This window comes from Apium graveolens, chromosome 4 (assembly GCF_009905375.1).
Source record: "Apium graveolens cultivar Ventura chromosome 4, ASM990537v1, whole genome shotgun sequence".
In the NCBI taxonomy this organism is placed as follows: domain Eukaryota; kingdom Viridiplantae; phylum Streptophyta; class Magnoliopsida; order Apiales; family Apiaceae; genus Apium; species Apium graveolens.
In genome coordinates, this window is record NC_133650.1 from 6,897,402 (window position 1) to 6,914,060 (window position 16,659).

At 35.2% G+C, this 16,659-nt stretch overlaps 2 protein-coding genes across 3 annotated transcripts; one reads left to right on the top strand and one right to left on the bottom strand.

The window, feature by feature from the left end:
* The first annotated feature begins 11,886 nt into the window (after positions 1-11,886).
* Positions 11,887-12,576, top strand: LOC141718244 (uncharacterized). Its single transcript, XM_074520623.1, has one exon. It carries the CDS (start codon positions 11,887-11,889, stop codon positions 12,574-12,576), a length of 690 nt encoding a protein of 229 aa, XP_074376724.1.
* A 258-nt stretch (positions 12,577-12,834) lies between these two features.
* Positions 12,835-16,229, bottom strand: LOC141716623 (zinc finger CCCH domain-containing protein 8-like). 2 transcript variants are annotated; one of them, XM_074518811.1, is made up of 5 exons: positions 15,676-16,229; positions 14,734-14,802; positions 14,010-14,117; positions 13,372-13,620; positions 12,835-13,153 (listed from the first exon to the last, which is right to left on the bottom strand). In XM_074518811.1, exons 1-5 carry the CDS (start codon positions 15,823-15,825, stop codon positions 13,046-13,048), a joined length of 684 nt encoding a protein of 227 aa, XP_074374912.1. In that variant the 5' UTR covers positions 15,826-16,229; the 3' UTR covers positions 12,835-13,045. The 2 variants fall into 2 exon arrangements, with proteins under 2 accessions (XP_074374912.1, XP_074374913.1); XM_074518812.1 differs by lacking the exon at positions 14,734-14,802.
* Positions 16,230-16,659: the final 430 nt, after the last annotated feature.

The window sequence follows — 16,659 nt, forward strand, 5'->3', positions numbered from 1 at the left end:
AACGAGCAGCTGCAAGAGATCATCATATCTACATAGGTATTTAATGTCATCCTAATTAAACTACTAATGTATTTAGGTAGGGGTTATGGGGTGACACCTGGCCTCTTGCATTTCTTTTATAAATTTGAATACTCCTGCAATGTTTTTTAACGGGGATATGTCTGTTTTGGGCAAGAGAGTCAATATTTTGTCGGGAACATAAAGCCGACCTAACAAAGAGAGGATTTTGCATGTGGGAAAATGGAACTCAGCTCATTTCCTTTGCTAATAAATATTGTAATATTTCCGAGACTTTAACGAGTTACAAATCACCCTGTGGTCAAGACTTAATAACCATCCATTTTAAAAAAGATTAATTAAAAATTATCATATTTGTGTTGGTCGAGAATCAAAGTTGGGCTAGCTAGCTAGTTTTTGTTGCTAATGTGAAAAATTCGTAGGAATTATCTTGGTTGAGTTAGCTGTTTTATTTTTGCATTTCCCAGAATTTCAACGGTTGGACTGCCCTGACTAAATGCTTGGAGATTGATTTTGGAGGTCCAGAAGATTACACGGACGAGTATTTTGCACCATGGTGAGGATTAGACTCCCCATAATGCAGGGACTTGGACCGAGTATTTTGGGCCAAAAGGTATTTTTTGAATTAATTCTTAAACCAGGCCCATGATTATTAAGATATGTAAATTACACTGAATTAGTTAGGTTTTTTATGGGAGATATATTGTTTCCATACACAAACATATACGTATCAATATATATAAAAGTAAAAAAGACTATTTATTACTTCTTCTTTATTATGATTATTTCCTCTATTTTAGTTTTTGACTTGTGGTTCTGGAACTCGGTGTGAGTTCTACATGATAAGTTTCTTTCAGGTGCGTTATTCTATGGCATCATCGGTTGTCCTATGATTGAGACTCAACAATTGACATCAAAGCCATAATCAGATTTGGGTGGTAAAACTCCAATTTGAGGTGTTTGTAGGTTATATCTTGTGTGGTGCACAAAAGGTGTTTGAGAAAATTCCTGAAAGAGACTGGTGGTGAGACAAGCTAGGTATGACTTCTATACGTGGTGTTGTTAAAGTAGGAAAGGGTTGGAGAGAAAAATCTAAGTCGAATTCTAGACCTCACGCGGAGAGGACAATTATGGCGAGTTTGGGCATTACAGAGAAAATTATCCTAATAAAAAGGTTTCTAGGAAGAAGAACAAGAACAAGAAGAATACCAGAAAAGTACAAAGGAGACAACATGTTGGTTATGCTTCAGAAGAAGGAGGTGGTGATGATTATTATTCTTTTACTTGTGAAAGGGAAATCACAAATAGCTGGATTCTAGATTCTGGTTGTTCTTACCACATGTCTACGGATTGGAAGTGGTTTACAACTTGTAAATGCGTTGAAAGTATATTGATGGGAAATAACCATGGTTGTAAATTTACGGGACTTGATTCTATAAGAAATATGATGCATGATGGAGTGGTAAGAATATTGACAGATGAGGGACATGTCCCTGAATTGAAGAAAAATCTTATTTCTGTTGGTGCTTTGGATTTTGGTGGGTGTAAAATTGTTACACATAATGGTGAGATAAAAGTTGTTCGTGGTTATTTGATAGTAATTAAAGGGTATTTCTCAAGAATTTTCTTATTCTCTTAAGGGTACAACGGTGACTGAAAGTGCAGCTGTTGCGACTACTAGAAGTGATGGCGACCAATGTGACACTCGGTTATGGCCAATGTGACACTCGGTTATGGCATAGGCGACTTTGACATATATCAGAGAGACATATAAATTATATTGATGACGGGGGTTTGTTGAAGAACATAAAAAATGATTGCATGGATTTTTGCGGGCATTGCGCGTACGGGAAAGCACACTTAGTTCAGTTCAAGAAAAGCAAATATTGAAACAAAGGTATATTAGACTATATGCATACAAATGTTTGGGGTCTGACTCCTGTCACTTAATTCCAAGGGAGGATTGAGATATTTTGTCACTTTTGTTGATAATTATTTTTGGTATATTTCATGAAACATAAAAATGAGTTATTTAAAACATTCAAGAAGTGGAAAACAATGGTCGAGAAAATATTTGGTAAAAAATTGAGGACACTGCGATCTGATAACGATACAGAGTATACGAATGGTGCTTTCAAGGAGTTTTCTGATAAGGAAGACATTCTTAGAAATTAGACAGTTGGGAGAATATCACAACAAAATGGGGTTGCGGAAAGGTTTAATTACACATTGCGGGAAAATTAATGTGTATGCAATCCTATATTGATTTGGGTAAAGAATGGTTAGCTAGTCAATTATTATTGCTCGCTACGTTGTCAACCGCTCACCTCATGCATCTCTAGATGAAGATATACCTTATAATGCATCTGAAAAATATGTAGATTGTGGCAGACTTAGGATTTTCCAGTCCACGGCTTAATACCATGTCGACGAGGGTAAACTTGATGCGAAGGGCAAGAAGGCTATATTTTTGGGGTATGCAACATGTATAAAAGATTAATGTCTTTGGTATATTGATAATTATAGGTTCGTAATCTGTATGGATGTTACGTTTAATTAAGGAACTATGGTGGCTTCTCAGATAGCTAAGGTGATTGGTGATAATGACATTGAGACTTCTAAGGCTCATGTGGTTGAGATAGAATCTAAAGATAATTCATGTTCTAGTAGTGTTCAGCAACAAGATCATGGAGATATTCATGATGATGCGAATGATGATTCTGAATTCTGATTATGGGACCCTTGAGCAAAAAAATATGTAGGCACACGAAAAATATTAGTTCGAGCAAAGTTCGGGTTCGATTAAGACAAAATGAGCATACAAACAGGTTCAAAAGATTAGGTCAGATGAATTTATGGAACCTTACAGGTGAGTTAATGTAGTAGAGTATGCACTTTTGATGGAGAAGGACGCGCCTATCTCAGTCAAAGAAGCTATTCAGAATGATAATAGTGAGAGTTTTTTTTGCTGCGATAGAAGAAGAGATTGATCAATATCTACAAAGGAAGCCAACTTTGGATTTTGTTTTATTTCCTGCACGGAGCAAGTTTCAACATTGTTTGGACTTGCTAATTATCATCAAGTATTGATTTCCCTTCGGGGAGGTGTTTGGGTGAGGTGCAGATTTCACCTCATGATGAAACCTTCAATGGCTTGATCCCAGTTAAGGGTACGTAGACATCTATGGTAAAAATGGTACATTCGGTTGGGATTTAATTATCGAGGTGTTCATAGTTTTCTCGGTGTTTGTCCATAATTTGAGGTCTATCAAATGATGTACGAAGTGGAGAATTTGTGAGGTGGAAGACTAGGCTATTTTTTTGCGTTTCTTGGAGTTCAAAGGTCGGATCACCCTGGATTTTGGATAGCGTCTTCTTAGATCAGGTACCTAAATTATGAACGGTGGAGATCAGTTTTGGAGGTCCAAAAAGTTGCAGGGCATGATTGTTATGCACCACGATGAGGATTAAATTAATAACCCAATAAATATAGGTGTCTCAAATAATTAATTAAATCTAAATTACTTGAAATTTGATAAAACTTTGGAACTTGCCAACAATTCATCAACTTACAATACTTGAATAAATTAACAACTCTAACTAACTAAATAAATAAACTAATAATTACGACTCTTGAATAAATTCTAACAGAAGTCTAAGACAATGACTAAACTCTTAAAAATCCGTAACTTGCACTCTTCTCCTTAAGTAGTCCACTTAAGTAAAAATACCTTCCGGAGAAAAATAAAGAGAACAAAGGACCGACAGTGAGCGAAAGACTCATATACGGATATAAAATAATGTACAAGATGAATAAAGATTTGATTAGATGCCAATATAAACATAAACCAAATAACGAAACGACCAGCGATTCCAAAAGTCAGGGGAAGATAAAATACCAGGATACTTAAATTCACAACATGAACACATACAAATATATTTATAACTTACAAATAATGATCATAAACTGTAATCGTTCTCTTATACTAAATCGTACACTTACAAAAAATACTCAAAATAACTTACTAACGAACATGGGAGACGATCTTAGACAAAAATGACTTGCATTGCACAAAGCAACGCTACCCAAAATCTGACAAGGCTATCAACGCAATAAGCATAATATCACACAAATGTCTAGAAAGGCGCACAAGGTGATAAACACAATGCTACCTAAATTCAGACTCACATGGCAATAAGTATAATGCTACCAAATATCTAACATCTCCAAAATCATATCCAAATTATAGATAACCAAAAATATATTAATCAAAAATAATTATTCCAAATATCATATGAAACAGACTACTAAAAAATAAAATCAAACCTGACCAGTTCTAAAGAATTCCAATTTATTGCATAAAGATAAACTGAAACGAAAAAGTACAAAATAAGAAAATCTTAGACAATTCAAAGATCTTTCCAGAATCGTAAGTCTCGTAAAAATTTAGAAAGAAACGAATTCAGAACTTAAACAATTGCATAATGCGGAACAGAATTAGCCCCTGATTACAATATTAATTGGATGTTTAAGACATTGAAATTACAGAATTTAGGAACAACATATGAACACAAAATGCATATATCGAAAAGAGCTTTCTAAAATATAATTGATCATAATATTTAAATAAATAATTGATTTACTATGAATTTACGAAGTTAGGACGTACAAGAAGAATTTAACCAACCAAATTACACAAAAGGCAGATTTTAAATTACTTACAAGTAGAATTTCAGAAAATTTAAAGAACGAAAAACAAAGAAAATCAGTTGAATAATAAATCTGATGCGAATATGACAAAATTAAAACTAGACAATATACATCAACATTATCAGATACGAAAAGAAAGAGTATAATAAAGATATCCAGAATCCCCAATCACAAGAACGCAAAATGATTTAAACTCCAAATCCATAATCTCCAATTAGGCTTTTTTGTTCATCTATTTCTCCTTCTCTCTCTTCTCATTCTCCATCTTCTCTTTTTTCATATTTCTCCTCTCTCTTATAGAAATACCGTAAATCCTTTTTTTTGTATATACCATCACACTTCCTTCTTTTTTTTAAACCCTCAACCTTTTTTTATAAAACTAATACTCTTACAACAATATCCCGATTACATAAAATAGACACACACAAATTATTTTAAATGTAACTCACCAATATTATAAAATAATTAAACTAAAAATAATCATAAAAATATCACGATATTTCCATATATTCTATCATAACTAAAAATATTGTGTTGAATTAAAGTGGTTGGTTTGTTGCTATAGACACCTAAACTGACTAGCTATTACTCCACTTAACTTTGATGTTGCCTTGGTCCTTTTCGGGCCTATAACAACATTTTTTGGGTTCTATAGCAACAGTGTTCTGGGTTTGCTATAAGCAATCTATGGTAGTGATAGATCTGGACGGTTTGTCCAACCTTCTAGTAATTACTTGAAACAACAAAGTATCTTGATCAAACAATTTCACAATATGTCCGCTCGAACTAGAAAGTGTCATCGCTCAACTCAACATCTTGTTGGCATACTTAGTGAATATTTGACCACGAAGAGTTTGTGATATAATTTCCACCAGCATTAGATAAAAATATGCTACGGTTTTTAGAAATAGCTCTCTAACCAAGACAATAATCGGCAGGTTTCTAATTTCAAGACAAGAGTTGTTCCAACTTTCAACATGGTTGGTGGTCATGATGCTAAAGTGATTCTCATTATATGCTAATGACTTTCTATAACATTATTTCCTAATGTTGTAAAATGTTTCTCTAAATACGTATGTGGAAAAAAGTTTTGGCAACATTATCACTTTATTAATTCAATTTATTTAATAACATATCATTAAAGAAAATAAACTGATTTCCGTACTAAGCAGTTCGAAATTCAGAATCATAACCTCTGTCGACCTTATATTTGAGTCATCAAATATCAAAGAGTATTATTGATGTTTTAATATAATTATGAAGTAGGATACATAGATTAATAATGTATAATTTTTTATAAATATTGTAAAAATAAAGATTGTCAGATTATCAACTCCACAAATAAAGATTTCCAGATTTATTCATATAGGTATATTTGGTTAGGTAAAGTAGTTGTGAACCAAAAAGATATATGTTTAGATTTAGAGATTTTTTTAAAAAAATACCCAAATTGCAAAAAAACGTTACAACCTTATATGCACCATATAATGCAACATTTGGAACCTCGTATGCAATTTCTAGCAACCTCCTTTGCACCCTCATATGAAAATTTGACCGTATTTTTATAAATAAGTTTAAAAATATGATTATTTTTGATAAATTTCCATAGATTTATTTATATAGTCCCACATTACTTTAGAACAAGAAACTCATATTGATTAAGAATTTTAAAAGCATTCTGAAACAAGTTAATTTGGGTGTGTAAAATGTAATTTTTTTAATATATTAGATTTTCCATAACTTGTTTTTTTAATTCGTGTTTGACATATGATTAGTTTTTGATATCGACCAGAATCATAGTCCTAACCAACATCTCTATGTATGATTGCAAAGTGTTCCTAACTCTTTGAATAGAAACCCCAACATAATTGCATCTGACTTTGAACTTCTTTTCCTAAGCCTTTTTTAAAACCACTTTGGACATAGTTGAAGCCACGAGCATCTCCATATTTTTTTAGAATTAGTACGGTTACTGGTACATAGTTTGACTGTTAAATTTTAGGTTGCGTTGCTTGTCGACCATCATCCTGAGCATTCGTTTCGAACATGTTATCCATATGTGCCACTTATCTGGAAGCATAAGCATTGGTTTCAACGTTATCCTCCAGCAGCGCCGGCCGGTTGCTTTGTCCAGGATTGCGGTCTTTCATGGATTTAAGTTTCTTAATTTCATGGGTTTTAAGTGCCGTTCTTTTCCTTCAACCTGTGAAATTCAACTTTATTACTTATTGTAGGTGAAAAATTAAAAATCCCACACTAAAATTAAAATTATAAAAATTTGTATGAATGCAGGTGACACATATTTGTAGTTCATATATTTACATGATAAAGACAAAACAAATTTGCTGATAAGTAAAAAAAGATGTGATATTATAAAAACAACAAAGTGAAAATAAGTTTACATAAAAAACTGAAAAAAATATGGATAATTTTTAAACCAAATTCCTTTAATATCCAGTATACAATGACTAACACTATGCTCAAGGGCATCAACATTTGATGTAGGTATTGCCGAGTAGAATGGGGGATTTTCCATGACCGTGTCCCCTAAATTGTTTTTGTTATACACTTCATGATAGTCTCGAATGGTAGAGGTTAATACAATAGAACATCTAGGATTGACCAGATCTTCAACATAAAACTTGCTTCAGTTGGTATCCTTGTGGCCTTGTCTACTATGGAAAGTGTGAATCCTAGATCGTCTACCTTAAATCGTCTATTATTTTCTGCACACTTACAGAAGAGCAAGGGGGATTTTAATGCATTATAATCTAACTCTTAGATATGTAAGATGATTCCATAAAATATCATATTGCATTCCATGGAATTCAAATTCTTGGAATTGCAGGCTTGTACTGTCTTAGCCACTAATGATACGCCACTTTGTGAAGTACCATACTCCATTAATGTGACACCCCCAAATCCACCCTTTCGTAGATTCGGGTCGCTACGATATCATGCTTCGCACACCTGCATTATTATTACAAACATAACCAAATATGTCATTTATAGCGAACACTATTCCACAGTTCTCAGGATCGAGTCTCCTTCACAATCCAATTATTATATGAGCCACAGAAAACCTACTACAAGTCTGGTTAAATACTTAACCTTATTACATAATATAGAAATTATATAGCAATTCTTTAGAGGCTGTCTTCACGAACATGTTCCTTTCCCATCCTCCGCCTTGGATAATCAGATGCTCTATTCTCTTCATTCTTCACTATTTTGGATGATTAAAAGTATAGCAAGAGTGAGCAACTGGGTGCTCAACAAGTAGAAATGACTTAACAAGATTAAGTTAATGGTAATAGTAATAGGTACCAAGAGCAATATTTTAATAGAAGAAGAGATAACAACACATCATGATATTATCAAAGAAGCTCTTATCTAGCACTATGCCATCGGATTTAAGATTATCTGATCAATTTCCATCCTCGGTACATCAATGTTGCGATCAACTATCACAGTGTACCGTCCTCCTATAAATCTTACGCTCACCCGATCACGGCTCGTCGTAAGAACGCCCAATACACTTGCTAGCATAAAAGAAGGGTTAACGTCTTAACCCGTGGCTACACTCGAGCCGAATAACATGTCCACACATCGGACTTGTCACATTATAGATACCGTTGTTATCAAATTCCACATTGACCAGTATAGATATACACATCCCGATTAAATTTTTACATCACTTCACATCACACTATTCATAATTTTGTCACTCAATCTGGTTCGAATGATAAACCAGTTTTCACGATTGTAATATTATTGTCACATCGACATGAATGATATATCGATGTATGTACAATATAAGGGTTATCTCGATTAATGAGAATAACTAGGTCACACAAAATTCTCGAATGTCTTCACCAAGTGAATAGCCCTGAAGAAGTTAGCATACGAATAAATAATTGATCTGCAAGTTGTGAGTTTGGAAAGAGTTCAATGAATTGATAAATGGTAGATTTATAGAAGATTAAGTAATCAATCTGACTAACAATCGATGCAGATTTAAGAATGATTCTGATGATTTAAAAGAATTTAAATTCATCTGATATGGAAGGAATAATTGTTCTAAATGATAGAAACCGTCGGGAATCTAAGTAAGGAGTCTTCCAATGGAATTAAGATTTCGAATTATTGTTGAAAGTAAATAATCAAGAGGTGAACTTATCACAAATCCATGATGACGAACCTGCTTTGCTTATGGTGAAACAAGAAAAAGTGGAAGAACGAACACTCTTGTTGAATGAGAAAGATGTTCGACCAAAGTTAACCAAAGATTCTGAGATGCAAACTGAATCCAACTTGTGTTATTTGGATAACGGAGCTAGTAACCATATGACGGGGTTACGATCGAAATTCAAGGAGTTGGATGAAAGAATCACGGGTCAAGTGAAATTTAGGAATGGTTCGTTGGTTGATATTAAAGGGAAAGGAAATGTTAGCTTCAAGTGCAAAACAGGAGAAGAAATTGAATTTCGAGATGTTTATTTTATTCCTACGCTGTGCAGCAATATAATCAGTCTTGGACAAATGGCAAAAAATGGAAACAAGGTTATTTTGAATGTTAGTCACTTATGGGTGTACGATGAAAAGTAAAGGCTACTCATGAAGGTTAGAAGATCTGCAAATCGGCTTTACAAGATCATAATGGAATCAAGCAAAGGTAGTTGCATGTTGTCAAAATTGGACGATCCAGCGTGGTTATGGCACTTATGTCTTGGCCATTTGATTTTTCAGGCAATCAAACTAATGTCTGAAAATAACATGGCATATGGGATACCTAAATTGTTGAATCCAAAGGAGTTGTGTACCAGATGTTTGATGTCGAAGCAAGCAAGGAGATCGTTTCCGAGCAAGGCAAACATTATGCAAAGAAACCATTGGAATTGATCCATGGAGATCTTTGTGGACCAATTGCTCCAGCCACATTGGGAGGTAACAAATATTTTCTACTTCTTGTTGATGATTTTAGTAGAATGATGTGGACCTATATTCTAAGAAGCAAAGACGAAGCCTTAGAAGCGTTCAAAAAATTTAGAGTGATGATTGAGAAAGAAAAGGAAAACAAGATCAAGGTGCTAAGAACCGATAGAGGAGGGGAGTTTTGCTCTAACCAATTCAAATCATTTAGTAAGGACATGGGCATTATACAACATTTTAATACACCCTGCACACCTCAACAAAACGGGATTGTAGAGCGCAGAAATCGTACCGTTGTAGCTATGGCACACAGTTTTTTGAAGGAGATGAGACTGCCTTTAACGTTTTCGGGGGAAGTTGTAAGGCACACAATATATGTGTTGAACAGATTACCGCAAGAGCTTTGACAGGAAAAACTCCTCGCGAAGCATGGACATGAGAGAAGTCTGATGTGTCACACATTCGAGTTTTTGGGTGTGTCGCTCATATGAAAGTACAAAATGAGCATACAACGAAATTGGAGGACCGAAGTAAAATGGTTATTTACCTTGGTAGAGAACCCGGGACTAAGGCTTCACGGTTGTATGATCCAATTAGTGGAAACATACTAGTGAGTCGTGATGTTGTGTTCGAAGAAAATAAAGTTTGGCAGTGGGAAAATAAAGGAAAAGAAGGTGAACAACTGAGTGGAACTTTTTTGGTGGCTGTTGAAAATGTAACAGGGTTTACAGAAGAATTCAGTGAAGGCTCAAGCTTCTCTGGTAATGGAACAGTAGGGAATGGTGTCAGCATCTCTAGTAACGAAATGGAGGGGAACGCTGAATGTGGTGCAACAATGAGTAACAGTCCATCAAGCTCAAACACTGATGAAAGTAGTACATCATCAGGTGACAGCAGTCAACCCATTAAATTTTGTTTACTTGATGAGATTTATAATGAAACACAAGAAGTTGAACTCGAAGATGAACTATTGTTACTGGGAATTGAAGAACCTACAGATTACAAACAAGCAGCGAAAGATAAATAATGAGAGTTGGCAATGAAGTACGAGATTGATGCTATTGAAAAAAATAAGACGTGGGAGCTAGTGGAATTGCCACCAGGACAAAATCCAATTGGTTTGAAGTGGGTGTATTAAATTAAGCGGAACACAAAGGGTGAAATCGTGAAGTACAAAGCGAGGGTGGTCGCAAAGGGGTATGTTCAACGTCAGGGAGTATATTTTGACGAAGTTTTCGTACTAGTACTAGGCTGGAAACAGTAAGGCTTCTACTAGCTTTAGCAGCAAAGAATGGTTGGGTAGTAGATCATTTAGATGTCAAGTCTGCTTTCCTCAATGGAGAATTGGAGGAGGCAGTGTATGTGACACAACCAGAAGGGTTTGGTAAAGAAGAAAAAGAGCATATGGTGTATAGACTGGTGAAAGCTCTGTACGGCTAAGAAAAGGACCGAGAGCTTGGTGTATATGTAGATGATATCTTGGTCACGGGAACTATCATCAAGAATGTAAACAAGTTTAAACAGCAGATGGGTGAGATCTTTGATATGAGTGATCTTGGAAGGCTCTCATTATTTGGGTATCGAAGTAATTCAAGAGGAGGGATTTATGAAGCTAAAGCAAACATCATATGCTCAGAGATTGCTCGAGAAATTTGGACTGAAGGACTGCAATTCTGCTAAATTTCCCATAGAACCAAAGGTGCAGATCGATAAAGATGAGAAGGGAAAGCCAGTTAATTCTACGGAATTCAAAAGCATGGTAGGAGGTTTAAGGTATCTGGTTCATACTTGCCCTGATATAGCTTTTTCAGTAGGTGTTGTAAGTCGCTTTATGGAGAGGCCGACTATTCTTTGTTGATTGTTAATCTGAATTATATTATAAATGGCTGTTTATTTTGTCTGATTTTCTTAGCACTAGTACTGGTCGTGTGTGACTGGGTCAAGTCAGTAGTTGAGTAGTTGTAGGATCGAGTTTAGTGGGTGAGGTGCAGTAGGAGTCTGTTACTTCTGTTCCTGTTTCTTAGCATATGCACGTTTATGTAAGTCAGTATATATTTAATATTAAGCAAATGAATAAACAACAGCGAGTTTGTCGTGCATGAATTGTTTCTTCTCTGAACAGTTTATATTAAAACACATAACATATATATATAACCTGTGAGTAAGAATCCTAGAATTGGTATCAGAGCCTGGTGAAAAGGTGAATGCCAAAGTACATGCCAAGAATGACGACACTGGAGACAAGCAAGGCGAAAAGTGGTTCGTTTGGATTGAATTACCCAATGCTGACGAAAGAAAATTACACAGCTTGGGCGATGAAAATGATGGTGTTCATGCAGGCGCATGGGGTGTGGGAGGCTGTGGAACCCAGCGATCCCAAAGCAGCGAAAGATGAAAAAATGGATAAGGTAGCCTTGGCCATGATATACCAAGGCATACCAGAGGAGATGCTACTCTCACTTGCAGCAAAAAGGACCTCCAAGGAAGCATGGGATGCTCTTAAAATAATGTGTCAAGGAGCTGATCGAGTGAAGGCAGCAAGGGTACAAGCGATGAAGGCAGAGTTTGAAACACTCAGTATGAAAGATAGCGAACATATTGATGACTATTGTATGAAATTAAATGGGCTGGTCACTAATATAAGAGCACTGGGTGAAGAAGTAACTGAATCATATGTCGTTAAAAAATTGTTGAGATCAGTTCCAGCAAAATTCCTCCAGATCGCGTCCACCATTGAACAGTTCGGAAACCTGGACACAATGTCTGTAGAGGAAGCTGTTGCTTCTCTGAAGGCGCATGAAGAAAGGGTGAAAGGAAAATCAGAAACGGGTAAAGGACAACTACTACTTACAGAAGAGGAATGGAATAAAAGAGAAGGTGAAGATAAGAAGCTGTTACTTACCAAGGAAGAATGACAAAGACGGACAAACAACAATGATACAGGTGGAAGTCAGAGACGGAGGGGAGGAAGCGATAAGAGCAGAATTCAGTGCTATAACTGTGGTATCTATGGACATTTCGCAGCTGAGTGTCGCAGACCAAGGAAAAATAAAGAAACAAGGCAAGAGGTGAACATGACGCGTGTGGAAGACGAAGAACCAGCCTTATTACTTGCCAAACAACTAAGTTTAAGATTATTCCAACAGTTTATACTGTTAAACTACAGTAGAAAATGGAATTATTGGGATTCAGTTTGGTAGGAAATGAAAATATTGGGACTCAGTTGCCCATGTCATATTGTCAATATTATCAATGAAATCTAAAAAACAACATCATCATCGGCAAAGCCTTTAAAACTTACAAGTTTGTTAAGGGCAGTAACATAATCCTAAATTCAACTTATTACATGTTCCATGCTTGCACATCCCTGTTCCACGCATCCTGTTAAGCAACAGGTTCTGGGTTGGCTGGAGGTAAACGATGGTCAAACCGGCATCCTGGTCCACGCTTGCAGATCCCATACCGACTATAGTATGGGCAGATCTCCATGTCCTAAATCATTTAGAATTAGAAGAGGTAATGTTAAAAGTTATTTGTATACAGATATGTAATACGTGTATATGGGTCATCTTGACTTGATAGCAGTAGCAAGTCACAATCACCCTATAACATAACCTATCAGGAAAAATATGCTTAATTTGGTGTGGAGATACAAAAAGACAGTGATTAATGTCTCAGCACAATATTAATTAGGGGAAAAAAATACTTACAGGCCTTAAAGGCATGCCCTTGTCATTAACAGGGCACACGGAAGTTTTGCTGCGTTCAGCCTGCTTATGTGGGTGCTGCTGAGAAACTGGTTCAGATGCTTTCTTGGAAACTGTTGATGGCCAGAAAGGCCTAGCATTTTCCCAATTAGATGCTTTCCTGCTGGAAAGTGCTGATGGACAGAATGGCAAAGCATTTTCCCAACCAGAATTTGAACCAATTCTCTTGTCCTGAGGGCCTTCTTTCTCTCCCTGATATATTGAATTGTGAACAATTGCCAGAGAACTTCGCAGTAATATATTAGTTAATTTAAAAGTAGTGAGCATGCAAATTCTTTTGTTTCAAAACTATTCATACATATCCTTTTTTCGTACCAAGTTAGAGTTATGATTTTGTTGTAAGGAACAAAATTAACTAATTTGTGTAAAACCCTTTAAGTTGACACTAAATACTGGTATGTTCAAAAACTATTTTTGGGTTGCTTTGGATTACTTGAAAAAAGTTTTAATTTTAATTTCATATCTAAGTGAAAAACAGTACACTCAGTTGTGAAAACAAATGGATAAAGATAACTATCATGTCCTTCAAGCTGTAAGTAACATCTGATACTAAAATGTAAAAAGAAATGACAGGATAGTACCGGTCTGATTGGAAGGCCAAGGAAAACCGGAGCCTTCTCAGTTTCCCGTCCACTGTGATTATACTTGCAAGCTTTTCCATACTTGCAGCCTTCTGGTGTTAAATAGTACTGGAAGACAAAGCAAGCGAAATTATAAAGACTGTAAACAGAAGGGAATTCCCGAAGATAGAAGCTAAACAAACCAAACCTTACTAGATCGCGTTTTTATTAACTTATTTTTGTTGTTGCTAAATTAGAGCTTTATTACCTTACTTGAATCTTATAACCTTATACAACAAAATCCATTATCATTGCTCATAATTTTTTTTATCAAACACCTCGGAAAGATTGAACTAAAAATGAATATCATTCTAGGTTCTAACTTGTTTAAAATGCTCTTTTCGTCACATGCCATCAAAACAATACATGTTATGCAAGCAAAGACAAGGGGAAATATATATATAGTCTCAATAAATCAACTAACTTTTCTGGAGAATAAATCAAATAGACAGTGAACTTGTACTTTACCTAAGGCCACTTCCACAATGATATGAATGCAGTATGGACTAACATTGCAACAAGGTGCATATTGTCAGAAAGCAGTGTTTAATTACAGAACTTAAATATGGGATATAGATGAAAGGTTAAAAACAAGATTGTATACAGGAAAGTAACAAAGATCAGATACACATATTGTTAAAAATGGAAGCACGTATTCATTTATAGACACTGAAAAAATGATAACCTTGCACTCGACTTGCCCCGTCCTAGTTAAGTTCTCTTCATTCAGATTTTCTATCTCCTTATAATCAGGCTGCAAAAACGTGAAATTAAAGCAGCATACATGTGAAAAGAACATAATCTTAAGCTCAAGATTATAAAACATGTAAGATGAATCTTTAATCCTGATAAACATCAGAGACCATATTTAGGTACATATATATCAAAGACCATGAATTATAGAAATCGCATATATAGTTCTAACTGGTTAGAAAAACAAAATTGTATAGAAATGTTTGCTAGTTGGCTAAATTAGAGGGTGGCTCCGATCTTTGATGCTTTCTATTTTCAATCTTTTCTAGATTGATCATAGATAGACTTCTCTCTGGCTTATCATAGAGCAAGGGTTCTTCCCAGTATCCTTGAATTACCCGAACTCTCATGAGAATTCAAGAAAGCTTAGTTATGTTATAAAAGAGGTTTAACATTTTCTTATCTTCAAATTATTTATAGCCCATCTCTCAATAATACTTTTATTGGTACATACAAAAAGGAAGATCCTGAAGATTCTTGACATGTCACGAATATCTTTGTGCCCTCTGATGCACATACAAAGGACAGGCATAACCTCACCTCAATCAGATTTAACAAGTAGACTTATCATAACAAGAAGTGACAAGTCTTTATACCTAGAAGCCAAAACAAGCAGATCCACAGTCGCACTAAAAAGGGCATAATCATCCTACCAAGACATTTTACTTTCGAAATTGTAACTATTAAGAATCATAGGGTTTTGTGGATCTACTATAAATTCCTATTAATGTACGAAGAAAAAGGATCAATTCAAGCAGATATGATTTTTTCCTACTCAACCCTGTCAGAGAGTGTGTATTTACGGTATTTAAACAAACAAAGAATAACATAAACCACTTAAAAAAAAGACTATCTAGTAACAGATTAGTTATACCTGGATTTTCCTATTCAATGGATGATTATATCTGCAATTTCCCCTAAACTGGCACCAACCATGTCTCATAAAAAATAGGCAATTTTCAGCCTCGGGTCTCAAAGGGTGGTAATATCTATATCTTCTATGCTCCATATGTTCAGACTCCATCAGAACTCCCTGGACAGTCCCATTTTCCTCAATCGAATCTTTAAGAGCTAAATTCTGGACCTCCTGGTTCAAAACATCAGCATTCTTGTCACTTGACACATCAAGACCGAGATGATCACTAAAATTTAATGATCCAAACGTTAAGCCTTGTGTTGATTCTGAAAATGCTGACCTTTAACCCCCTCCATTGTCCCTCTACTCTAGAATTCAAACCCTAATTAAGCTCAGCTACTCGCTTAAAACCCTCTATCTTTGAATATATAAGCGAACAGGCTTGAGTGAGAAATAAATCTGGAACGAGTCCAATTTAATGAAATTAAAAAAAGAGTGTGGAAGATAGCATTTATTATTAGAGATTGAAATTTAGATTTTGCAACGAGCAGCTGCAAGAGATCATCATATCTACATAGGTATTTAATGTCATCCTAATTAAACTACTAATGTATTTAGGTAGGGGTTATGGGGTGACACCTGGCCCTCTTGCATTTCTTTTATAAATTTGAATACTCCTGCAATGTTTTTTAACGGGGGTATGTCTGTTTTGGGCAAGAGAATCAATATTTTGTCGGGAACATAAAACCGACCTAACAAAGAGAGGATTTTGCATGTGGGAAAATGGAACTCAGCTCATTTCCTTTGCTAATAAATATTGTAATATTTCCGAGACTTTGACGAGTTACAAATCACCCTGTGGTCAAGACTTAATAACCATCCATTTTAAAAAAGATTAATTAAAAATTATCATATTTGTGTTGGTCGAGAATCAAAGTTGGGCTAGCTAGCTAGTTTTTGTTGCTAATGTGAAAAATTCGTAGGAATTATTTTGGTTGAGTT